The 27,500-nt window shown below is 25.9% G+C and overlaps 1 protein-coding gene across 4 annotated transcripts in view; it reads left to right on the top strand.

Annotated features, from left to right (window-relative positions):
• LOC136083760 (multiple epidermal growth factor-like domains protein 10) overlaps nucleotides 1–27,500 on the top strand; it is a 148,099-nt gene that overhangs the window by 23,943 nt on the left and 96,656 nt on the right. For all 4 annotated transcript variants that reach the window (XM_065803436.1, XM_065803435.1, XM_065803434.1 and 1 more), the window contains exons 3-8: nucleotides 9,177–9,280; nucleotides 15,816–15,908; nucleotides 16,081–16,324; nucleotides 21,411–21,531; nucleotides 26,494–26,630; nucleotides 26,705–26,926. In XM_065803436.1, coding sequence (XP_065659508.1) covers nucleotides 9,177–9,280; nucleotides 15,816–15,908; nucleotides 16,081–16,324; nucleotides 21,411–21,531; nucleotides 26,494–26,630; nucleotides 26,705–26,926 — 921 coding nt within the window. The remainder of the gene's footprint in view (nucleotides 1–9,176; nucleotides 9,281–15,815; nucleotides 15,909–16,080; nucleotides 16,325–21,410; nucleotides 21,532–26,493; nucleotides 26,631–26,704; nucleotides 26,927–27,500) is intronic.

The following is a 27,500-nucleotide window of genomic DNA, read 5'->3' as shown; positions in this document are numbered from 1 at the left end:
CAGTATGTTTTCAATTAACTTAACACACGTTTCTGCTGGGAAATGTCCATTAACTCTTGCTAAACCCAAATTCCAAAATCTATTTCGAGAATGAATATTAATGTTCAAATAATTTCTATTTTTTACCGAAGTCCACTCGTCAAACGTAAGACTAAATCGATTTCCTTGACGTTGAAGATCAGATTCTTCTATTATTGAATGTCGAATTTTAGTAGTATATTTCGTAACTATTTGGTGAATGGATTCAGATGATTTTGGCACATCAAAACCTCGAGCTACCAGCGATTTCTAAGCTCATTAGATGTTATAAAAACGCTGAATGGCAAGTCATCGGTGGCCATCATTTTAGCTAAAACATTTGGCAGTGTATCTTCGTCTTCATTTTTCGTATAAAAAGTTGTAATTTTATTTCTGGGCCTAACAAGTTGCAAATCAGGCGTAGTCGAAACACCAACAGTAGATTGAGAAGTTGAAACTTCAACTTGATAGCGTTTCAATAAATTTATTTGGTGAGAAGTCCTTAAATGTGTATGGAGTCCGCTAATCAAGCCACTACAGGTCTTCATTTCTCTAGCACATTTTTTACATTTTGCTGCAGCTCCAGACTTTTCGCGCAAAGAGAAATTCCACACAGAGTTTTTGTCCTGAAGTCCTTTTTTAAAATCTTCAAATACTTTTGGTTTATCAGCAATGGCAGCACGTTTATGAATACTATAATTTGCAAAATATGAAAAACAATATTGAAATACAAAATTAATAAATATTAAAAATTTATAAAAATGAAGATAAAGATATGAACTTATATGAATTTAATATAATTGTATGAATTACATATTGAATTATATGAACTTTTCATATAATTATATTTTATTTCGTTAAATGTGTTATACTTTAAACTGACTGCGAATCATAAACAAAAATAATATAAACTACACATATATATACACATCATTTCGCAATCGCAATTCCCAAGCAGTCTTAAAAAGCGTGCCTATACAAGCCTATAAGTCATTACTTCCAAAATCGTTTTCTATTTTGAGAAGTCATTATTTTAAGCACATGCAAACCATTGATTATGATGAAATATCAAATATCAGATGAGATTTAAAACATGAAAAAAATATAACATCTCTATATTATATGAATAAAAAATCATAACTAAATCTGTAATAGAGATGTAGTTATGTCTTTATGTTATATAGAGATGTTTTAAGGTTTTTTTTATTTTGCCTATCAATATGTGTGTGTTAAATATTTATTATTTTTAAATTTATTCTTTGTGTTTATTTGTTGTTGTTATATTTGCAAATATATATAAAACAAATAAAATGAAGCACAACACAACAAAGTTACAAAAAACAAAGTGAAATATTTTTTTGTTATTCATTTTTATAATCAAATTTTTCTGTGATATTTTCATGCTTATAACTCTCTAAAAATGTCTGCGCCAAAACACGCACAAAGCTAATGGAACAGTTTTTGTGCGATGAAAAAAATAATTGAAATATCGGTATATACCGGTATTGAGAACTCGGTATCGGTAAAAAAAAAATGGCCGGTAAACCGGTTTTGGTATATCGGTATTGGATGCCCTAGATGCATTAACTCCCAGACAAAGGCTTTTCTCTGGCTATAAAATTACATTTAACCTTAAGTCATAAAACAAGTGTTTTATTTAGGCTAAAAGCTTTTAAATTAAAAAAAATAAAAGCTCTAAATATTTTCTTAAACAAACACTTAACATTATGGTGTGTTTGAATGTCAACACCAAATACAATTTAATAAGATTATAAAAGTTTCAAATTGGAAGAAAATTTAAATGATTGATTTCTTTTAACAATGATTTTTGAGTTAACGTTTTTTTTGCCAGAATACCCACAATATGTTGTGGGTATTCTGGAAAAAACTCTACGCTGTGGTTGTTTTTGTTAATATAAAACTAGGCTGTGTAACAGCACACATTATTTTTCGACTGTTATATCAGTTTGATTTAACTATAGTTACATATAAATGTATCCCACTCTTCAAACCAGACATTAATTCAGCTCTACTTCGTAAGAAAATGAAATGTAAATTAAAACGATCAAACTAATTGAAAAATACGAAAAAATGCATAGATATAAAAATGTGAGAAAGAATAATTCCAATTGCAAATGATATTAGTTTTTACATGAAACTGTTTGCTTAAACTGGACAACAAACCCTTTCAAGTGTTGGTCAGCAAATGCAAGACATAAAGCTAACAGAACTTGCTAAAAATTTTTTATTATTTACCGGTGTCACTGTACAAAGTGATTGGCTATTTTAGGAAGTATCTCTAATTATAACTATTACTTTTTTTTTTGTTGAATCTTTTAAAGTTTTATTTAATCCGTAGCATATTAGCTTATTTAAGCTCTTTCCAGTGCTCTGCGATAAGACTGTAAGGACTTTTGGGAGCAACTTAATAACTACATAAAATAAAAAGAAAACAATTATACCTAATTAAACAATTGGTCATGTATTTCATTAATTTTTTTTTCTTTTGTTTACTTGATGCTTTTGATTTTCATAAACACTTTTATATATGGCCACTTCAAGCTGGCGTAGGGCCCTGGGATAAAATTAAGTCGAGAAGCTCCAAAATCAAAATGTTTTCTATACAACCACATTGTAAATATGATTGTAAAGACTTTGATATATAGCAAGTGTTTAAGGCAGTCCCTAAATCATTAGGATCTGGGAATAAATTGTCCAGTTGTCAGAGCGCCCGTTCTCTCATATTGCACAGTGGGCCAGTAGGTGGACAAAATAGGAAAAATTTTAGTTGTCAAATCTAGAAAACTTATATTATTTTAGTTTCTATATATATTAAAGAAATTTATTAATAATTTATTTCTATTAAATCTCTTAGTTACCAGGACTCTGAGTATTCAAATATTAAAATTTGAAAAATAAATTATTATTATAAATAAGTAATTTTGGTAACATCAAGGTTGTGTGATATTTCAATTACATCTGCATTGTCAAAACTCAAAATTAGTACATGTTATTTTAGAGTATTCAGAGAAAAGAAAAACCATTGCGTGTAGTAAACTTTTCATATCATGTTATCTCAGTTATACTTTGAAAATCACCGATTTAAAAAAAAATCTTTAAGATATTTTGCTGCACTACAACTAATAATTGACACAACTTGTTATATGCTTGTTTATGCGACACAAAGATCGCAAAAAGTGACCAACGGAGCCGTCCAGTTACGTAGACATGGGAGATGTGAAAATAAAAGCAGATTGTAGATGGTGTCATTGAATAAAAAATAAAAATCATAAGAAAATATAAAATGTGTTGCAAGACTTTTGTGAAGTAGAAAAACGAAGAATAGACGATAAGAGGGCATGGGGAGAAATAACTAATGCTCTCGTCACTCTGTGTATAGAACATATGCAACAAAGAGCAAATATTTGATATACTGATTTTAAAGACTGTTGATGTCTACAGGTGTGATGGTGTAGTGCATTAGTATGTACCGTTTGGTCGTTTCGTATGGTCTCGTTATGTTTTCGTTCACTTTCAAATCAGGTGAATAGAAAGCTAAACACACTCACTCCTTGCGCTTATGGGCTAGCACATCAGAGCCAGACATAAGACCTACAGAATGGATTTCAATTGATCAAATGCACACATTAGTCACCGTAGGCCACAAGCCATCGCTCTTAGTCAAAAGAGCTACTGCCCTGTGCTGGTGTGGAATGATTTACTATGGAATGAGATTTTAGATCCGAGCACATAGTCAATGAGCGCTGATCTGATGTGCATTGTGGAGCTTCCGAATGATGCGGTAGTGGTGTATTGGTAAAGCGCTCGCTTCATAAGCGAGAGGTTCCGAGTTCGATCCCCACCACATCCCTGGTAGTACCGCGCTCAACTTGTTTCTCCGCGCAGCGGCCTTGTTCGTCAAGGTTCGTGTTTCGGAGTTATAGAGTTGAGAGAGGGTTATAACCACTATTAAGTAGCCTCATCATCTGTAGTGGCCTTCTCGGCCTTGGGGAGGTGAATAACAAAAAAAAAAAAAAAAAAGAATCAACGTGTGCGTGAGTGTTAGCGTAGCCATTAGGTTATTGAAAGCCGTAACCACATCCAGTGGGATAGCCTAATGTCCGTATTGTCGTTGTGGTGTACATTGGAAAAAGTTGGGGCTCACCAGCCACAAAGAATAAATTTGTTTGTTTATGCGACACAATGGTCGCAAAAAGTGACCAACGGAGCTGTTCAGTCACGTAGACCTGGGAGATGTGAAAATAGAAGTAGATTGTAGATGATGTCATTGGGTGAGAATCATAAATGAATGTAAAGACTATTTTGTAGGAGGAAGAAAATTTTAGGACTCAGGGATTAGGTGAACAATAACTCACGCTCTAGTCGTACTAAACAAATGATAAAACAATGGTCTATGAGTGAACAAGTCACTATCGATCCGCTGGTTCATTAAAGACAACCATGGCTAAAATTATATTTTATATTTTAATTTGGTTGCTATGGTACTTAATTTCGCATAGCAACAACCTATTTTTACATTAACTTTGTTTTAACAGTTTTTTATTTGCGGCAAGTACACTATGTTGTATGTGTATTAAAATAAGATTCACACTACTTATTAGGATAAATTTTTTTGCTATGGATACCTTACTTTGTATAGCATAGCAACAACATATTTTCAGTAGTTGTTGGTAATTTAATTACTAGCCCTAACAGTAATTTAATTACTTTTAATTTTTTTTTTTTTTAATTTTGTTCACTTTTCAAGGCCATGAAGGCCACTACAGTTGAGGAGGCTACTTTTAAGTTGTGGTTGCGACCCTCTCTTAACTCTATAACTCTGAAACACGAAACGTGACAAACAAGGCCGCTTCGCAGAGAAACAAATTAAGCGCAGTACTACCAAGGATGTGGTGGGAATCAAACTCGGAACTTCTTGCTTATGAGGCGAGTGCTCTATTAGTACACCACTATCGATTACTAATACTTATAGTATTTTAATTACTAACAAGAATTAGTAATCCATGAGACATATATTGTATAATATTAATTTGTTAAATATAAAATATTTGTTATAAAAATTGTTTGATATGGGTTTATTAAACTTAGACATTCATAATTTCCTACGAAAAAACAATCTTTGTCTTTCAATGCAAAATTTTATTTAAGTTATATTAAAATTTATTCAGCCAAAAATTTCTTAATTTTAAAAGGCTGATTTTAAGTATGCTGTTAAAACATTTGTTAACTTGTATAAAAAAAAATGGAAATCTACATACTATCAAAATCTTTGAAAAGAAGTTTGTAAATTGGCTTAATGAATATTTAATTGTCAGAAAAAAAGACAATGAGCCAAATAAAAGTAGACATGGTCAAAAGCCAGTTATGTTTGATAATAGTCCTAATAAAACTAAAAAATGGAGTGAATCTGGCTTGCTTGAACCTCATTCATCCAATAAATTATTTTTGCTGCTAATAAAAAATTAGGAGATAAATCCAAAGTTATTGCTGCCAAGAACATTTTAGGCATTTTAAAAGTAAATATCTAGGAGACGAAGCACTGGTCTTAATAATTGATGCCAGTCTGACTAAAGCTTCTTATCAATTAAAATTGGGGCCTTGAAGAAAGAATATAACATTTCAGGAACTTGTGCCGAGGCACTTTATTGAACAACAAAGCAATAAAAAACATTGACTCACACATGTTTGTCTAGTTTCAATGGCGCTATTGGCCAAGGCATTTATAAAAAAGTTTAGTCATTACCTGACATAAACAGAGATTTAAAACATTAAGACTCATTATTTATTACTAGTCCCATTGGATTTAAATGGTTTTAAAACCAGCAACTAAAAGGTGTCTACTTGAAGAAATCAAAAGTTGTTATCCAATTTACCTCTTTGTAATGAAGGAAATTATCTAAATAATATAAGTATCCATACAACTAAAATAAAAAAGTTGTTATTTTTTATAAGAATTGCGATCTCATATTGTTATTTATGCCAAATTTAGTGAATATAGCACTCGTAAAATATTTGCGAATCCCGAAAATAGGTTGTTGCTAAGCACAATAAAGGTATCCATAGCAAAAAAATAAAAATATAACACCTTCATAAGAAACGCAGACACCATATTGGTACTCATGCTAATTTTAGTAAATATAGCCCTTATATTAATTTAGTTTTAAATTTTGTCCAGTAAAAGTAAGTTCTGGCCCACTGTGTATTGTTTTTCTCCATTAACATTTAAATAATATGATGTTAAAAAACAGAAAACGAAAATGAATTACTTTATTATTGTTATGACAATTTGTTTCAAAAAATAAATTATTCCCATATTTCGACTAAATCAACTTTTAGTTGACTTGGTCTATTTTAAAAATATATTAGTTAATTTAGTTGACTGTCAAATTATTTAATAGTTGTAACAACACTAGTAAACTATAAATTACAACTTACAATTTGTGATAAAATGTGGCACTAATAAAACCACAAATTAAAATACTGTTATTCAATTTAAACATTTTAAACAAAAAAAAATTGTTGAAATAGAAAAAAACAAAAAAGCAAATTTAAAATTTACAAAAAATCTTTTAAGGTAAAATAAACTCTAGACGCAGACTAGACAATAACACTGTACCTAATGATTAGGTGCATATAAAATATAATTAAACATCTAACATAACATTATATAGAACCAACAAAAAAATAAAAAAACGCTTATATTTTAAATAAGGTTATTGATACCTTCTACTTAATTTAAACAGCCTGTTAAAGCTAAGAAAATACTATTTCAATATATCATCTTCAAATGGAACATGTTTCATTACCTAATATGTTGAAAATATAAACTTTAGAAATTTTAAAAACAGATAAAAAAAAATTACAAAAGATACATGCTATTTATAAATAAACATATATCTTATAATTATATTATTTATTATAATGATAATAGACAGAATAGAAATACTTAGGAAATTTATAAAAGTTTAATGAGAAATACAGATTTGATTATCTAACTGCGACAATCCCTTGTGCAATTTTAGATTTAAGCATCTCTGTTGAATAAAAAAAAATTAAAAGGAATAAAATACTATTTTGATGGTTTTTTAATTCTGTTATTGTTGCGCATTCAATTCAGAATGTTTTAAATGGCGAAGTGGTAAAACAGCTGTAAACCCCCAATTTATCTTGATATTAAATAATTTTAAATCTTTTATTTAAGCAATGTTGATAAAGTATTATATATTAAAAATAAAATTAGGATTTTCAATTATGTTCTAACTATAAACATACTCCCTTCCTGCTTATAAAGTCGGCAAGGAAATTCAAATCCTCAGTTTCCTGCTTATAAAGTCAGCAAGGAAATTCAAATCCTCAGCTTTTTTCAAAACGTTTTATTATTTTAAATCCAATTCTATATTTCTATAAAAACAATTCTATATTTCTTTAGATATTATATGTATAATATATACTCACTTTTTCCATATGTGAAGTAAATTTAGTTGTAAAAAACATGAAAAATTAACTGAAACTTTAAAATAAACTTTAAAATAAACATTAACAATTACTTTTTTTTAAATTTACATTAATTAGACATAAGGATGTTTTCTTTTAAAAGAATTGCTAAAAGAATTTTTCTCGCCAACTCCTAACTGGTTGTCAGAAAGTTTTTCTGTATTTTGTTGACGAAAATTAAAAATTAAAATGCAAGACCGGAATTTTTTTTTTATTACTTGATAGACTGCCTGCCCCAACCAAACCCTCAGTCAATTTAGTAGCACTCCCTTGCGAGTCAGGCTAAAAGATAGTAGATGTAGCAGCACTCCGTTGCGAGTCAGGCTATTTGTCAGTCGATATATCAGCACTCCGTTGCGAGTCAGGCTATTTGTCAGTTAATGTAGCAGCACTTTGTTGCGAGTCAGGCTATAAGATAGCCGATGTAGCAACACTCCATGTATGATAAAAAAATATAAATAAAAACATTTTATTAAAAAAAATAAAAATGAAAGCATTTTATTAAAAAAATGAATATAAAAACATTGTTTATATTATTAAAAACATTGTTTTTAAAAACATTCTGGTCAATTAAATTTGAATTTTAGCGGTTTTTTAAAAAAACTATTAATTTGAAATTAAAATAATGTTTTTAACAAAAGACAAAAGAAATTAAAAGTGACTTATTTGTATATATATATATATATACACACATGTATATATATATATATATATATGTATATATATATATATGTATATATATATATATAAATATATATATATATATATATATATATATATATATATATATATATATATATATATATATATATATATATATATATATATATATATATATATATATAAAATAAATGGCGAGAGAAAGTCATTTTTATTTTATTTTATTTTCTTATTTTTTCTATTTTTTATTTTTTTTATTCTTTTTTATAATTCACCTCCCCAAGGCCGAGAAGGCCACTACAGATGATGAGGCTACTTGTGGTTATAACCTTCCCTCAACTCTCTAACTCCGAAACACGAACCTTGACGAACAAGGCTGCTGCACGGAGAAACAAGTTGAGCGCGGTACTACCAGGGATGTGGTGGGAATCCAACTCGGAACCTCTTGCTTATGAAGTGAGTGCTCTACCACTACACCATTACTGCATAATTATACCACTACACCGCATATATTTATATATATGTATATAATATTTATCTGTTGTTTAAGAACATTAAGCACTCTATTTGTAAAATACACTTAACTTACATATATATGTTGTTGCTTTTGATGTTACTTTTGTTTTAATTTTTATTTTTACTTTTGTTGTTACTTTTATTGTTACTTTTGTTTTAATTCTTGTTGCAGAACTTTAAAAGCTTTGTAATACCCAGGAACACTATAAATTTCTAAACTTTTGAAGTTTCATCCATTGCTTAAGAGCAAGATTGAGATTTCAGGCACTTTCAATTTTGAATGTTTTTATCTTTATTAATGATATTTCAAACAACATTGACAAAAACTGACAGTTGTTTTTTTTGTAGAAAAATACATTTAAACAAATTTTTAATTTAGTTCACCATTTTTCATTCACTGTTTATTTAGAATTTGTTTTTATGTATAATTTTTTAATTATTGTTCATAAGTTAATATTGCTTTTTAGAGAAGTGTACAAAAATATTACTCTGACCATTAATATTACTGACTATGGAACAAGTATGAGATGCATTGATGGATTCAAGCTAAACGATACAAATTATTGTATCCGTAAGTTTTTAAACAATATTGATTTAGTTAATATAAGTATTTTTAATTAAATGATTGTAATAAATTTCTTTTCATGAAATGATGAGAAAAACAAGTTTAAAGCAAAAGTTTAAAGCATGATCAAGTATAATATATATATATATATATATATATATATATATATATATATATATATATATATATATATATATATATATATATATATATATATATATATATATAAACATTGTTTAAAGCAAAAAAATATAATAAAATCAATACAGTAGTTTCTTTTGAAGCAAAAATCAAAACATTGGTATCCTAGAGGAAGTTGTGATGTATCCTTCAACATCCTGATTGAGAACGCTGTTTAAAGGCACACATTTATGATGTTGTATTTCAAAAGCAGTTTTTAATGTTTATAAAAGAGAAAAAAGTTATAAGTTATGACAATTTTAAACAACAACCACATTTTTAATGAGTATTTTTTATGTTTTTCTTTTTTATGTTTTTATGTTATCTTTCTTTAATTTTTTGGATTCAAAAAATCATGTTATTGTTTTGACAATATTGACAAAAATTTCTTACACAAAAATACTCATTGAAAATGCAGTTGTTGTTTAAAATAACTTTTAATGATAAAATATATTTTAAAATATTTAAATTCATTATGAAGAGATAGATTGTTGTGTGAATAAAATAAAATTATAAATAAAATTTATACAAAGTATTCTTTGTTATTTCAAATAAAATGTGTTTATTGTAAACAAACATTAGAAGTAATTTGTTACTATATTTTAAAATGTTTTACATAATATAAAAACATTAGAAAATATCAAAGTTTTGAAGCTGTTTATTTCTAACATAATATAAAATGATTTTTTAAAACTCATTCTTTTAATGTTCAAATTTTTTAAAAACAAGTTAACAGCTGTGGTTAAATTTTAAAAACAAAATATTACATGGGTGGTCTATAAAGTCCTGACTACATTTGTTTTAGGTTTTTTTTTATCTTAAACATACAGCAGCCTAACAGAATTAAAGATAAGTAATCCATTTTGGACATTTCATTGTTGATTAAATAGATTGGCTCTACACCAGAGGCAGAAAAAAACACCATATAATAAAGCATTTCACTTTTACATTTTACCTGATCCACCTTTTTTTGTTGTTGCAATTTTGGAATAATTTCTGGATTTTATGGTTGTCTAACATTGTCCGTATGATCCAAATAAATTTATGACTTTTTTACGAGAACCAAGTTTGTTTTTTCCATTTCATAAATAAAAATAGATTTTTCAGCAAAATAATCCTTTAACTTATATCTTTTACTTAAAAAGTTTCATCTTTTTTTTCAAATTAAATAAAGTGTCTTTATTCAAACAAAATCAAAACAGGACTGAATGCAAAAATAAAAACAAAAAAAAAACTTTAAAAAGGAAAGCCAAAAAAAGTTAATAAAATAATTCAAATAAACTGAATTTCTCTGAATAAAATTAATATTGATACCATATTTTTGTAAGGAGATAACTTTGTCAATTTGTTTCTGTTATTAGTAATATATTATTAGTAATATGTTATTAGTATATATATATATATATATATATATATATATATATATATATATATATATATATATATATATATATATATATATATATATATATATGTATAATATATATATAAAATATTTATACTATATATATAAAAAATATATATATAAAATATACATATATATATATATATATATATATATATATATATATATATATATATATATATATAATATATATATATTATATATATATAAAATATTTATACTATATATATATATATAAAATATATATATATATATATAAAATACACATATATATATATATATATATATATATATATATATATATATATATATATATATATATATATATATATATATATATATATATATTATATATATATATTTATATATAAATCAACCCTCGAAATTAGAAAAAATGAGGTTGGAGATAATTTTCCAACCTTAATCTTTTAGAGGTAGACAAAAAAATTTTGATACAAAGGTCTTACCATAAAACATAGAAACGAGGTCGGCATTTTTTTCCAACCTCAAACGATTTTAGGTCAGCAGTTAGGTTGGGATTTGCCGAATGCTGAAATTAATTCCGAGGGTTGATTTATATATATATTAATAGTATATGTATATAAATATATATATATATATATATATATATATATATATATATATATATATATATATATATATATATATATATATATATATATATACCTACTATAGCCTATTTATGTGAGCATTTGCTCACTTTTTTTGCTTATCTAAATCAATATGGCTTTTTTAAAAAAAAAAAAGAAAAAAACAAAGAATAATGAATGAAAAGATTGCTACCCCATCCCAAACCCTTAGTCGATGTAGCAGCATTTCACTGCAAGTCAGGCTATTTGTCAGTTAATGTATGTACTGAAGCCCCCGGCAGCAGGCTATTTCAGTATAACCTCACACTGCTCACTTAAGTCAGCAGTATAAGATATCTATATATATTATATATATATATATATATATATATATATATATATATATATATATATATATATATATATATATATATATATATATATATATATATATATATATATAATATATATATATTATATATATATAAAATATTTATACTATATATATATATAAAATATATATATATAAAAAATATATATATAAAATATACATATATATTACAAAATAAGAATTTTTGATAAGTTCAAAAGTTTGCGGACAAACTATAGCTTTTAACATTTTCTCACAAAATTTTATTTATAAGTGATTGAGATCATGGGACCTAAGAATCTCCAGTGAAAAAATTATTAATCTTGAGATCGGTTTAAAATGGAAATTCAATTTATAAAATAGCACAGCTTTATTGATTTGGTAAGTCTGCTGTTGTACAAATTATGAAGAGATATGAGCTTACTAAATCTACAAAGAATAAAAATCAATCAGGAAGGCCACGCAAAACAACGCATTATCAGGATAAAAAGCTTGTGATACTAAACAAAGAAAATCACTGTTTGACAGCTGTTGATATAAATGAGACGTTTCTAAAGAATTAATTGTAGTATTTCTACTATAGGTGTCGTTTACGTCACGCAAGTTTATTTGGAAGATATCAATTTAAAAAGCCATTAGTTTTCTAGAAAAACTGTAACGCCTGAAAGGAATTTGCATCAGAGCATCTAAAGTGGAGTAGTCAACAATGGTCAAAAATTCTTTTTAGTGACGATAGCAAGTTTATGGTGTTTGGATCAGATGTAGTCAGGTATGATCAACGTCCAGTAGCAGTGGTGTACACTAGGATTTTGGTCGGTCGTCCGGCGGGCGACTGAGAGTAATAATTTTGTTAATCTTGGTCGCCCGCCATTATTTTGAGTCGTTCGTTATCATTAAAAAAAAAAAAGTTTTGTTTTTGTTCTAAATATGTTTTAAATGAATTTTTTAAATTGTGTGTTTTCACTATGAATAAAATTATATTTTCAAATTTGATAAATATAAAGTTATAAAAAAGATTATTTATCTTTTTTCAATTTCAGCGGTTACGATATGTTATATTTATTATAAGAAAACTATTGTTGCATTTATAAAGTAGCATTTAAAATATATTTTTATTTGCGCCACCTTTTATATAATTAAACTTTAAATGAATGTGAATTGTGAAAAAACTATTGACACATTTATATAGTAGTGTTTAAAATGTTTTGGTATTTATATTTGCGTCACGTTTTATGTAATTAACTTTTGATTGAATGAAAAATGCGACTTTAAGGACTTTTTAAAAAAAAGTTTTTAAAAAAAAAATTTAAACTAGCGTTTTAAACATCTTGGTATTTTTATTGGGCATTCACTCTTTTTTAAAGAGAGAAAAAAAAGTTTTTTTGTAATTAAACTTTTAATGAACAATAATTGAAAGATAAAATAGCTTTTAAACAAAGTTTTTTTGAAGTTATTCTTTAAAATAAAAATGTATCATTATATTTAAATTATTTTTAATAATATAACAATGGAATGTTTACCATTATAGAGCTTATAATAAAACTATTTGTATATTAAAATCTTATTATATTGTTTAAAGAAGGTGTTTTCAACAAGCGTTTTAACAAAATTAAATAAAAAAAGTTTTTATTTAATTAATAGTGTTTTATAAATAAACTTTTAACATAAGAAATTTTTATAATTTAATTTTATAGAAATGTTTGCTAATTAACAGCAGTTATGAATTCAAAACTTTTATTCATTTTTTATAAAAAACAAAAACTGGCGTTCTTATTTAAACAGAATGACATAATTAATAGAAAAGAAGAAAAATAAACATCAACAATAAGACTTTAAAAATATTGCTTTATTGTTACGCTAGATTAAAAAGTAATTATCAAAAGCTATTTCATTGATAAAAATTAATATTTCGTTGATAAAAAGTCTTTCGAAAACAAAAGAACAAATTTACCTTTAGTGTCAAAATTGTTACTAAATGTAGAAATGTAAACTGCAGCAAAAAAAATATTTGAATAATGAGTAACATAAATTTAAGTAATAAGTTAAAAAATGAACCAGTTTTAATAGTCGCCCGCCAGGCGATTCAATTGCATCAAAACATTATTTCCAGTCGCCCTTCGAAAGATTTGAATGGCATTTGCCATCGGGCGACCGCAAGTGTACACCACTGAGTAGGTACAAGATAAGATCCTAAATACCAACTGTCTACTGTAAAACATGCAGGAGGTAATGTAATAGTTTAGGGATGCTTTAGCCAGAATAGAGTTTGTCCGCTCCATAGAATTACTGAGACTATAAATCAAGAAAAGTACAAAGATATATGTAAGATTATTATGTTTTTCATGCAAAGGATAAAATGCCTCGAGGATGGATACACCAACAGGTTAACAATCCCATATATACAACCAAATGGGTTTTAGAGTTTTTCAAAAAAATTATGTTTTAAAGTGGCCATCCCAATCAACTGACTTAAATTCCATTAAGCATATATGGGAACATGTTAACTGTCAAATAAAAGGAATCAAGTCAACAAGTCATGTTGCTTTATTTAATAAAATCAGGGAAATATGGGACTCAATTATAATTGATGTTTGCATTCATTTAGTTGACTACATGCCTCATTCTTGATTGTAAAGGGTATCCTACAAAATACTAATGTGATTTTGCTTTTATATAAATTTGTGATCGAATATTGTTGAACAATTTGTACTATTTAAAAAAAAAAAATATATATATATATATATATATATATATATATATATAGATATAGATATAGATATAGATATAGATATAGATATAGATATAGATATAGATATAGATATAGATATAGATATATATATATATATATATATATATATATATATATATATATATATATATATATATATATATAATGGATTTTTAGTAATGGGTGGTCACTAAAAATCCAGACATACTTTCAAGGGTCATTACTCCCATAGTTTTGAAGGTGGAGATTAAATAAAAATATCATTAAATTAAATAGAGTTTTTAGTTATTTATTTTAATTAAGTTTGTCTTCAACCAGTCTGTTTCTTCGGATTCAATTAACTCGAAGACTAGTTGACCCAAAAAGTGAAAAAACAAGGTTAAGGTCAATTTTTTTCAGACAAAACTTTATTTTGGTTTATATTTGGTTCATATTTTTTGCTTGCCTGTTACCCTCATACACTTTGCCTTTCAAAATAGCCCAAATATCTTTGATTGGGCGACAATTTGGTACAGTTTTGTCAACTTTTTTGTCAACTTTTTTGTCAACTACAGTTTTGTCAACTTTTTTGTCAACTTTTTTGTCAACTTTCAGACAGAATTGTCAACTTTTTTGACAAAATTGATCTTATGAGTCTCAGCAGTTGGTCACAGTTTTGGTATAATGCGATTTATCTTTTCTGTTCTTTTAGCAGCATTCTAAAAGTCTCCAAGGGACCTTTTTATAGCATGGGACCGTCTTATCCTGGGTTAAAAGTAATTTGTTACTACATTTAACATAGTAGTATAAGCTAAAAATAATTTATGTAACTAATATATTTATAATTTATAATAATTTACAAAGCATTTCACTTAGTATAAAAGGGTTTTTTAATATATATATTATCCTTTTTAACTTTTAATTTTTTTCTCATTCTTTAAAATTTTTGTTTTTGGGATAAAATATCTCTTAAATTTTCTTTCAATTATCAGCGCATTTTCAAAACACTTGAAAAGTTGTCAAAACATGCTGCTAAAACGAAATATTCTATGCGTGGTCAGGAATGACATGCAATCGCACTTCTTTCTTTAAAGTTAATTTTTTTGTGAGGTTTTGTCTGACATGTCTGCCAATTCTAAGTATTTATTGAACAAAAAAAGTTCGATAATAAAGTCCGGAAATAAAAGTTGATTATTATGAGCCCAGCATATATATATATATATATATATATATATATATATATATATATATATATATATATATATATATATATTAAAATTGCTCTTTAGCGGATTGCGGTAAGGGATGTATAAGTGGCTTTTGCATAAGTCTGTCAAATTGTTCTTGTGATGATGGTTTCTTTGGTCCAAACTGTGAGAATAGTAAGTATGTTTGAAATAAAAATTCAAATATGTTTTTACTTGTTTAATAAATCAATTTATATAAAATTATGTTTATTTTAGTATTTTATAATAAATAGTCTGTTTTATTTGTTAATATTTTTTTTATTTGTTGTAGTATTTTATAATAAATAGTCTGTTTTATTTGTTTGAGAGTGCCCATATGATATGTATGGAAAAGATTGTAAAAAGTCTTGTATATGTAAAAATGATGGCAATTGTAGCAATGTCAATGGAACATGTTATTGTGGAAAAGGATGGATTGGTAATGATTGTGGAGAAAAATGCAAGGATGGTTACTATGGGAATGAGTGTATAAACAAATGTCAATGTGAAAATGGCACTTGCAACCACATTGATGGAAACTGTATTTGCTTTAAAGGCTATACAGGAGTAAGGTATAATTGATTTTTCAATATTTAAAGTTTTTAGTTTAAACCAAAAAAGTTATGTATATAGATTATATTATGATATCTATATCTAGAATATATGTTAAATTATAAAAACACTTCATTTCACTTCTATTATAAAGAAGTGTTTTTATAATTATTCTAGATATTACAAAATAGAATTAATACATGTATAGGTTTCCATAAGAAAACAATATAAATGAAAAATGATAATTTCTCAGAATAGAGAAAGTCTTTGTTTTTAATAGGATATTAAAAACAAAGACTTCCTCTTTTTTTTATATTATTAGCAATATTTAAGCAGCAGAAACATGGTATTTTCCAAATCCCAATAAAAAAAATTAAGGTCTTTGAAACAAGGTCATTTTACTGCACCACAAATTTTGTTTTATTTCAACAAGCTATTAAGACCCATAATACAAGTCATTATTGACTTTGTAAATAAGCTGAGGAAGTTTCTGTATTAATAAACAATACTCAACGTGTACTAAGAGTAGAATATTTAAATGGTTTTATTAATAATCAAGATTTTGTGATTTCTCATAAATATCAAATGATACACTCATCATTAGAGAATGTTACATTATTTTATAGAGAAGTGTTAGAAATAGAAAAGTGTTAGTCAACATCCGAAAGAAATGCTAATTGCAAAGACAATAATTTATTACACAAATTAGCAATAACAATAAACTTTTATTCTGGTTTCTAAATTGTAATTTAGAAACCAGACTAAAAGTTTTTGCCTTTTTCTTACTTTAACTGTGAAGAATTAAAGTCTTTCTTCAACTGTTAGCTAATGATCTTAAAAATTAAATTTCAAAGCCAAAAAATATTAAAACTTTAAAAATATAGTATATTAAAACCATATTTTAACAAATAAGTTTGTTAAAATAAAAACAAGCTAGAAAGCATTTATAAAGTTATATATCAAGTTCTTAAATGTATAATCCTTATAAAATCTGTTTTCCTTTAAACAAGACAATATCACTGTACTACATAATTAGATTCATTAAAAACATAAAATTATATAAAATCATTAAAAACATAAAATTATATAAAATCATTAAAAACTTAAAATTATATAAAATCAAAAACGAAATGCGGTTTATTATTACTTATCTACTTGTTGAACTTCAACCTAACATCTTGAAATAATGAATTGTTCTAAAAACAAGCTGCAAGTGTAATGACAATGCCTCATGAAGTTAGAGAAATGCCTAAGAATTAGCTAAGAGGGTTCCATTATTGCTCCCTCCATTAATAAACTCTCATTGCAGAGAGAGGCTGTGTAGTAAGGTATGATGTTGAAAAAAGCTAAAAAGATGTACAACTTTATTAAGTATTAAGTAACTTAAGGATAAAACTTGCATTAAGGATAAAAAAGTTTGTAATTACATTAAAATAAAAACAACTCAGATAATAAGCATAACAAAGTTGTTACTATTAATATTGATGATGTCAAAATCAGTATAAGCAATAGCACAATTAACTATAAAAACTGGTTTGTGATTATGACAGTAAACTGTATTGTAATTATAGGTGTTTCTAATTTATAACATAAACATAATTTTTAAATTAAAAAAAAACAAACTTTTTCTCCAATTGTGTTGAAGTTTACCAATTTGTTGACTAAAAAGAGTGTAAGTTTAAGGAATATAAAAATAGGTTTAAATTTGTGTAAAAATATAAAATCCTTAAAATTTAAGACTATTATAGTTTACTATAAAATTTAAAAAAATTTTTTTTATAATAATGTATTGGCTAATAATAAAACTATGATAGTTGTTTAGCAAAGCATTGCATAAAATCTATTAAATGAGTACGGTAAACTGAATTTTAAAATTATTATATAGTCTTCTTTAACAAATAAATTCAAAATCTATATAGAACAAGTCTCAATTTATAAACAAATTTTATTGATATCAAAGTAACAATAAAAAGTATCAATAGTTACTACTTTTTAATATTAAATGCATTACAATATAAAACATTACAGAAAATTATAGAGAACATTGCAATATTATTTTGAATCATAATAACGCTCTCTTAAAACAATTATAGCAAGTATATATAAAAACTATTTTAAAACTATTTTAAAAAGCTAAAGCTATTTAAAAAAATATATGCTAAAACTATTTAAAAAAGTTTCCTAACAATAAAAGTTGTCATGAACTGATCAAATGAAAAAAGATATACAGTTTACTAAGCATACTTAACAAAATGTTGTTGTATAAATTATTATTATTAAATTAAGAATTACTATTTTTGAAATTAATATATTGTTTTGCTTCTTTTTAGTACCCGGTTGACCTTGTTTTTAAAACTTTTTTTTTGAAAATATTAGAACCTTCAGTTTTAGTTTTTTAATTTTTTCTATAATCTGTTTTTCTATTTACAATATTAAATATTATTACTATACGATAATTAATAAAATGTAAAACATAATACTATAACATCTCTCTATTTTTCAAACTCTTTAATTCGGTAATTTTACAATTCAATTAAATGCAAAGTGACTGCAAAACGAGCATAAGAAATTCTTTCATTTAACTTTATATAATCCAAATCGCTATAGTTCAAAAGTCTCCACAATCCATATGGATTATTCAAACCTGTCAGTAAAGTTCTCTTTGCATATTGAACTTTCTTTTTTTCTGATGCGGTAGTGGGATAGTGGTAGAGCGCTCGCTTCATAAGTGAGAAGTTCCGATTTCAATCCCCACCACATCCCTGGTAGTACCACGATCAACTTGTTTTTCAGTACAGCAACCTTGTTGATCAAGATTAGTGTTTCAAAATTATAATGTTGAGGGAGGGTTGTAACCTTAGTTAAAGTAGCATCATCAACTGCATTGGCCTTAGGGAGGTAAATCAACATTAAGTGAATTAGGTCTGAAATGTCCCAATCGGTGGTTTGCTGGTAAAAGAAAAAACCTTATATTTTGCAAAAGGGTTAAGCTTCAAAAATTTCAACCTTAGGATGGTTAGCCAAAATTAAGAAAAAGTAAAATAATTTCTTATTTTATTTTATTCAATCTTTATGACTATGACTTTACATTATATGTTTATTTTACAGCAAATTTGCCTAAACTTGATTGGATGGAGCCCTTTTTCTTCTGAATACATCCTCAAATTCCCAACTTAAAGACCAAGGAAATAACCCATCTCTTAATGTCAAATATTGTTAACTTGCAGTGAAAAAGCAAATTGCTGTCTCGGAAAAAGAGAACAAGATACTTAAGTTTTCTATCTTGATGGCTATGTTTATACTAACAAAAGCAATTTCCTTCAAGATTAAATATTTCAAGAAACCAAGAATGTCATTAAAAGCAGTGAAAAGCATATAAGTGGTTATAATGATCCTTTCTATGGTTGTCTATGGTGGATATAGAGATGGCTATGGTGGATGGCTTAAGTGAAAAACTTAAAATATGGTCTTGAAAAGTTAAAAACAAAATTCAATTTAGATTTTAACCTCACGGCTGATGAGTTAGTAGACAAAGAATATGGCGTTTGCATTGTTAACAAATCATAAGATGAGAACAATATTGCAGAAATTTCTGGACATGATCCTATTGAAACTGAAAAGAAATCTAATAAAGAGTGTTGATGTTTTTGACAATACTACAAGACCAAGATTGAACAAAGCATTATATGCTTTAAATATAAGCAATATATCGTTGTATTCAAGAAAATTAAAGTTGTAAATTGTATCATTGACATATAAGCGTAAATTGTATCATTTACAAGCTCATCAAGACAATCAAAATAACTGGTTAGAAAAGACATAAGAAACTGTTTTAAATAGCTGTTTTTTGAAAAATTTAAAAGTTTAAAACTCATAATATATTTTGTATTTAGGCCTGAGAATCACAATTTGTTTTGTTTCTATTTGTCACTTGACCAATATAATTTAAAAAGAAACAAAACAGAATATTTTAAAAAAAATCCACTTTCTAAAATTCAAAAATCTCTCTAAATAGAAATAAATAAAATAGTTAACAAGCCTTAAAATTCAATTGTACTTTGACATGTATTCATAGGTATTTAATATGTATTTGACATTGTATAAAAAGACATGTATAAAATAATCTCACAAAAATAGAGGAAAATAAATTTAAAGCTAAAATTAAATATTCGTTAAACTTTTCCAGTTAACCTAATTTTTCTGGTCTTATAAAATTTTAAAATAAAGTAAAATCCATTCACAAAAAGAAGGTAAGTTCTATTTATGAAAATTTACTAAATTAAAACCATATTTTAACTGTATGTTACTAAGTTGAAATATTTTTAAGATTCCTTATGATAAAAATTACTTTAATTTATTATCTGCATGAAAGGTCACTGATGAAGGTTAAGTTAATGCTGATTTGCTCAAAGAGACATTAAGTTTACTAAATAACTAAATAAAAGGCAGGTTTAAATTTCTATTTTACCCATAAATTACTAATAATTTTATTTATAAATCTATTACAAAAAAATAAACGTTGATAGATATAAAATATTATAATTATTTAATTTAAAACTCAGTTTTTATACAACAAGGGCCAAAAAGAGTTTTCGCCCTTAGCACAATCAATTGAAAGGGTTCTAAAAAAATTGAAAAAAAAAACAACAAAAAAAACCTTTTATTTTTTTATTTTTAACAGCTTTTTTTCTTTAAAAAAATTGTTTTTTTTACTACGAACGGGCACCTTTTTTCTATTTTGGCTCCTGATGCTATTGGCCCTTGCAATACCACTTGCAGTATACTATGACTTGATAAACTAGTTAACTTGTTAAACTGATTTTGTGCTATCAGTCATCCCATATTTTGTGAACACTTTTTACTGAAACATTTTGTTAAAATAAGATTATTTTAACTTTTTTAACACACTTTTTAAACACTTGATATGTTAAACATTACTTATTGCTTCTTATTTAAAATCTTTTACAGTTATAGATAAAAATATGAATTTAAATACACCTTTTTTTTTTTGAATAAAATTTACATTAAAAAATTTTAATAATCGCTGTTTAGCAAGTATGTACTAGTGGTAGTGTATGATGTAAATTAACTTTGAACGGTTTTTAGATGTAATGAAACATGTCCTGCTGGTACTTATGACCAAGGATGTAGTATGAATTGTACATGTAAAAATAATGCAACATGTAATAATATTGATGGAACATGTGGTTGTAAGCCTGGATGGAAGGTACTTTTAATATTTAAGTTTATCTTATTATAAATAACTTTGGAATATATAATTATTGCATTTCTGTTATATGCTATCATTGTATTTACATTATGTATACAGCACTCAGAATTAGGGTTGTCATTTGGCAGACCTAACTGCCAACCAGGCAGTGTTTGAGATCCTCAGAATTTTAAAACTTAATTTTATTTGCTATTTTAATTAAATTAAAAATGGCAAATTGAATGCTCTATTTAAATTTTGAATAAGATAAAATAAAACAAAAAAATAAAAGTTTCATTTAAGTTCTAAATAAATTAAAAAAAAACAACTTATATTTTAATTGACTTATAATTTAAATAAAATGAAAATATGGAAAGCAAACATTTTTTTAAAACCCCTCAATAAAATAATTTAAATAAAACAGTAAAAAGAATTTTTTATTTAAATTCCAAATGTGAACATTTGTTCAAATTGTATACAAAACAATAAATAATTTAAATTAAATTGGCTTAAACTATATATTTTTTTTCAAATTTTTAAGCAAGCATTAACACTTGAAAGAAAAGTCAGCAAACTCGGTGTTTGTTTTTCTAACAATTTTATGCTACACATTTATCGATTTGTTGAACCCTGTTTTAAAATTTTGTCCCAACTTGGTTCCAACCTAAAAAAGTTTTAGGCAGTTTTTTGCCTAAAACTTTTTTAGGTTGACATGAGGTTTTTTGTTGACATTGTTTTTTCTTTATACTTATAAAATAGGTTTAAAATTATATATATATATATATATATATATATATATATATATATATATATATATATATATATATATATATATATATATATATATATATATATATATATTGTAGAAATGGTTAACTATAGAAATGTTTCAAAATTGAATAAATCGCTTGCTAGAGCAAAAATTAAACTTTTTTTACTGAATAAATGAACTTTGCAAGTTAAACAGTGTAAAACAATTATTTTATTTAGATTCATAGTACTAATATTTTAATTATACTGAACCTTTTTTTTTGTCCATAATTATGCAGATTTAATATTTTAAAATTATATTTAGTTTTTTGCTTTAGTTAAAGCAAAAAAGCATTGTATATAATGTTTTTATGCTATGATCTTACTCGTTTGGTTTATATGTATAAATATATAGCTATATATTTATATAGCTACATATATATATATATAGCCACACACACATATACATAGCTACATATATATATATAGCTACATATATATATATAGCTACATATATATATATAGCTACATATATATATATATATATATATATATATATATATATATATATATATATATATATATATATATATATATATATATATATATATATAATATTTAAGTTTATATATGTATATATATATATATATATATATATATATATATATATAATATATATATATATATATATATATATATATATATAATATTTAAGTTTAGAAAATCTTCCTAATAATATTTGTTTATTTTTTGCTGATTAACTTTTAAAAGTTTTATTATATTGACTTTTTATTCTTTTTAAAAAGGTTTTTTCTTTGTTATTAATCTTTACTTTGTTACTAATTTTTTTAATAATAAAAACTTATATTCACTGTAAAATTATTTTAGTAATATTGGTTTTAAAAAACATTTTTTGGTTAAATTTATTTTTATAAGCGTTTAGTAAGAAGTATTGAATGGCCTTGCCAGTGAAGTCAGAAAATTAACTTTGTGCATCCTGTCATATAGTAGTCCTTGATATATATAATTTTATATATTTACATAAATTATATATATTATATATAATTTTTTGAAACACTTTTAGAAAATGTATATAGTATAAATTTTATTTATTTATTTAAAAATGTTTTTTTAAGTATATTAAAAGTATATTTAAATTCACTGGTTCTGTTGGTAATTTAGAAACTGGTTCTTATTTTTCTTCCACAGTAGAGTTACTCAGAAAGGAAACTCAATTAAAACACTCCAGTTAATGGTTATATGGTTTTACAGAGTTGTTGCCTGATTGGCTAATATTTTAATAATATTAGCCAATCAGGTAAAAGTAATCTGTTGTAAATGTTCTGCACTTAATATTTGGTCCTTGAACAGTTATATGGTCAGCCTTTACATCATAAAGTTTGTGGCTTTTTTCATCTATGCCTATTTTCACAAAATTATTTTTTATCTTGCTTATTTACAATAGTTACAATGCCTTAGTGACCATTTCAAGGTTCAGGTATGATTCAATTTCAAGATACATGACAATGCATTTCCTTCTAGGAAAATTATCTGAATGGTTTCCTTGATGCTTTTTGACTTTTGGCTTTTGCTTGAGTTTTGGCTTTAGTTTGAGTTGTATTCATAACAATGCTAAATGATTTTAATTGATTTTCTATTTTGATAATTTTTGCTGTCTTCTTTCCAATCCAATGGAGCATTATATTTTATCATTGGATACGCACAAAAAAATCTTCCATTGGATACGCTTTTTTTTTTTAATCCAATCATCACATAGCACCTTTGCCTCAGCATGGCTGCAGTTGTATTGTGAATTTATTTGTTGTCCATCAGAACTTCTACTAAGATGTAACATTCTCTGTTAATGGTTTTATGCTAATCTGTATGTGCATGTAGTTACATTATTGCTGTTGACAAATGCAGATTGTTATGTAGGCTAATTTACACATTTAGAAATTATAATGTTTCAATATTTTAAAATATATTTTTTATATTTTAAGCCAAGATTCATAAAAGTGCTTCTGAGGAATGTCTTATTGCAAAAATGATCGTCAAAATTGCCATCTGCATTTTCAAAAGCCTATGAAATGACATATTATATGAATACATGTTAAGTATGTAGTCGTTCAACCGTCCTAAAATGCATTTTGCCATCATAACAAAGGAGTAGCAAAAAACAACCTTTATATTTGATTATAGTGACTTGAGAGCATATACAGTGGTCGGCCATCACATTAGGACCACACGTTTTTTTTACAATTTATTTCAAATATGTTGCTTAAACCCGCATATGAGAAAATAAATATGATATTTTTTTTTGTTACATGTCAAGTTATTTCTATTCTTAGTAATATTTAATAAAAATTTTATTAATTGTTAACTCTGGCTGTCAGCAATCACCTGTCATAATCAAATTGGTGCATATTGGACAATTTAAGGTTATTTTTAGTTGTTAGTTTGATTGAAGTTTAAATATGATTTATTTTAATTTCAAGCATCTGTGATTTATTTAATTAATTATTTTTTTTGAACTTAATAATAATCAGTAAGTCTTTAATTTTAAATAAAGGATTTTATGTTTTTTTTCCTGTTTACGTAAAGACACCAAATAGTAGTCTTTTAAAGTTATTAATTTAGATTTTCAGCTATGGGTAAAAAATGTGATATGACACCAACAAAAGTTAGTCAAATTAGATGTCTTTTACAGAATACAAAATATTCTCAGCGAAAAGTTGCACAAATTGTAAAGGTTTCTCACCAAACCGTAATGCGAGTGAGAAGAAAAATTGATTCAGGGGAAGAGTTTGGCCCAAGGAGACCACCTTCTAAACGAAAGACAACACCAAGAGCGGATCGTATTACCCAGAATATATGCCTGGAAAACAGAAAAAAGCCACAAAATGTATTGACTAAGCTTATCCATGAAACTGGTATTGCTGTGTCAGACCGGACCATTCGCAGAAGGCTGAAGGAAGAGGGGTTGATGTGTCATTGCCCAGCCAAGAAACCAAAACTGACTTCACTCATGAAAAAAAAGAGACTGGAGTGGGCTCGAAACTATCGTCACTGGTCTGTTGAGGATTGGGAAAAAGTATTTTTATTCGCATTCATATTCGTAAAATATTTTAAATATATTTATAAATATTATAATTTAAAATAAGCATTATTTTAGATTTGCTTCTCTGATGAATCAACTTTTCAAGTAATGATGGACAAAACAGCTTTTGTTCGTCGTAGAACAAATGAAAAGTTTCATCCTGACTGCATTGTGGAAACAGTCAAGCATCCAGCTTCAGTAATGATCTGGTCTGTCATTTGTGGGCAAGGAGCAGGGCGTCTATAAAGTAGTTGGCACAATGAGGCAGGACCAGTATAAAGAAGTTCTGGAGAACCAGTTGCTTCCTCAAATGGCAGATTGGTCTAAAAATGTCAAAAAAATTCAAAAGAAGTCCAAAAATGTCAAAAATCTTATATTTATGCAAGATGGTGCAACTTGCCACAAAGCAAAAAGTGTTATGGCTTTTTTAAAATAGAAAAAAGTAGATGTATTGCCATGGCCAGGCAACTCACCTGATCTTAACCCCATAGAAAACATTTGGGAAATAGTAAAGCGAGATGTTGGAAAAAAAATTCTTACTAACAAGCAAGATCTTATGGAATATATTATCAGGATCTGGCACAATAACCCAGAGTTGACAGAAACTATAAAAAGTTCAATTGCAAGCATGCCACGACGAATCGAAGCAGTTATTGCAAATAAAGGCGGTTTTACAAAATATTAATACTTAATATATATTTTATATAATTTATTGTAATAACCAATAAATATTCAAAATGTTTAATTTTATTTGTTTATTTTTCATCAAGTATAACTTTATAAATAAAGGAACAAGCTTTAAATTACACCATTATTTTTCTTTTTGCCAAAAAATTTATTTTTAATCGATATTTACAAAAAATTACAACTGGTCCTAATGTGATGGCCGACCACTGTAATTCCATCAAGCATACAATTTTTTACAGATTCAACAAACTCATATGACATAATGTGTAAAATAAGGTTTTATACAATGAAATTTTGAGCAATGGATTATGTTGTTATTATGCATTAAAATGTTTTATTACTCTTAATTAGCAATGTGGTTTTCTGATATTTTAAAACTGCTAAAATAAAATTTTGTATCACAAAATTACTTTGTACAATGTCCGTATCATGTTTTTATTTTTAAGGGCCAGAGTTGTGCAATCCCATGTTCGAAAGGATATTTTGGACAAGATTGTGCTAGTAAATGTAACTGTGACAACTACAGAGCATGTGATCCTGTAAATGGAACTTGTCATTGTAAACCTGGATATACAGATCCAAAGTATTATATTCCTTAGTGTTTTGTTTTTACATTTGTTTTATTTGTTTTTCTTATTGTTTTTTTTATTGATCTAGATGTAAAACTGCATGTAATGGAACATTTGGAGATTCTTGCTTAGAACCATGCAAATGTTATCTTAATAATACAGAAAAATGCAATAATGTTGATGGAACTTGCACCTGCCTTAAAAATTGGACTGGAATATTTTGTGAAACACCTTGCAGTAACAACACAGCAGTTTGTAACACAAGTTGCAATTGTAATAATGGGACTTGTCTGTTTGGTGGAAAGTGCCTGTAAGAATGTTTTCTTTTTAAATTTATTTTCATACTTTTTTATTGATAAAAATGTTTTGACTTATTTACGGAAATTGTCCGACACCAATTTCTCGCGAGTTTCTGTATCGCGTATAAACAAAATATTCCTTAAATATGCAGATCTTTCCGTTGAAACTCAATGGTTTTTCAAATTTTGGGTAGTTTCCATAAATAAAAAATAAATGTTGTATTAATATTTTGTTAATTAGAATATGTTGAAAATTCATTTTTAGCAAGCATATTTGATGTAAAATGGATTTTATGTTATCGAAATTATTATTTAAAAACTTTTTTTCAAAATTTTAACAAATTTAACAGTAAATTAAAATTTTTTTAGTGATTTAAATTTTATTTTAACAACAACATGAGTAAACAACTTGTAAATAAGTAATTTCATAAAAAATTATCAACAATTTTGATCAAGTTTAAATAATAAGCAAATAACATTATATTATTATATATATATAACCAATATTGATTCAAAATTTAAATTTAGGTAATATTTATTTGTTTTGCAAAATATGAACAATTCAACCTAAATACACAAATATAC

This window comes from Hydra vulgaris, chromosome 08, assembly GCF_038396675.1.
Source record: "Hydra vulgaris chromosome 08, alternate assembly HydraT2T_AEP".
NCBI classification, from domain to species: domain Eukaryota; kingdom Metazoa; phylum Cnidaria; class Hydrozoa; order Anthoathecata; family Hydridae; genus Hydra; species Hydra vulgaris.
Note: the sequence above shows the minus strand (reverse complement) of the source record. Positions and strands in the feature narration are given on the sequence as shown.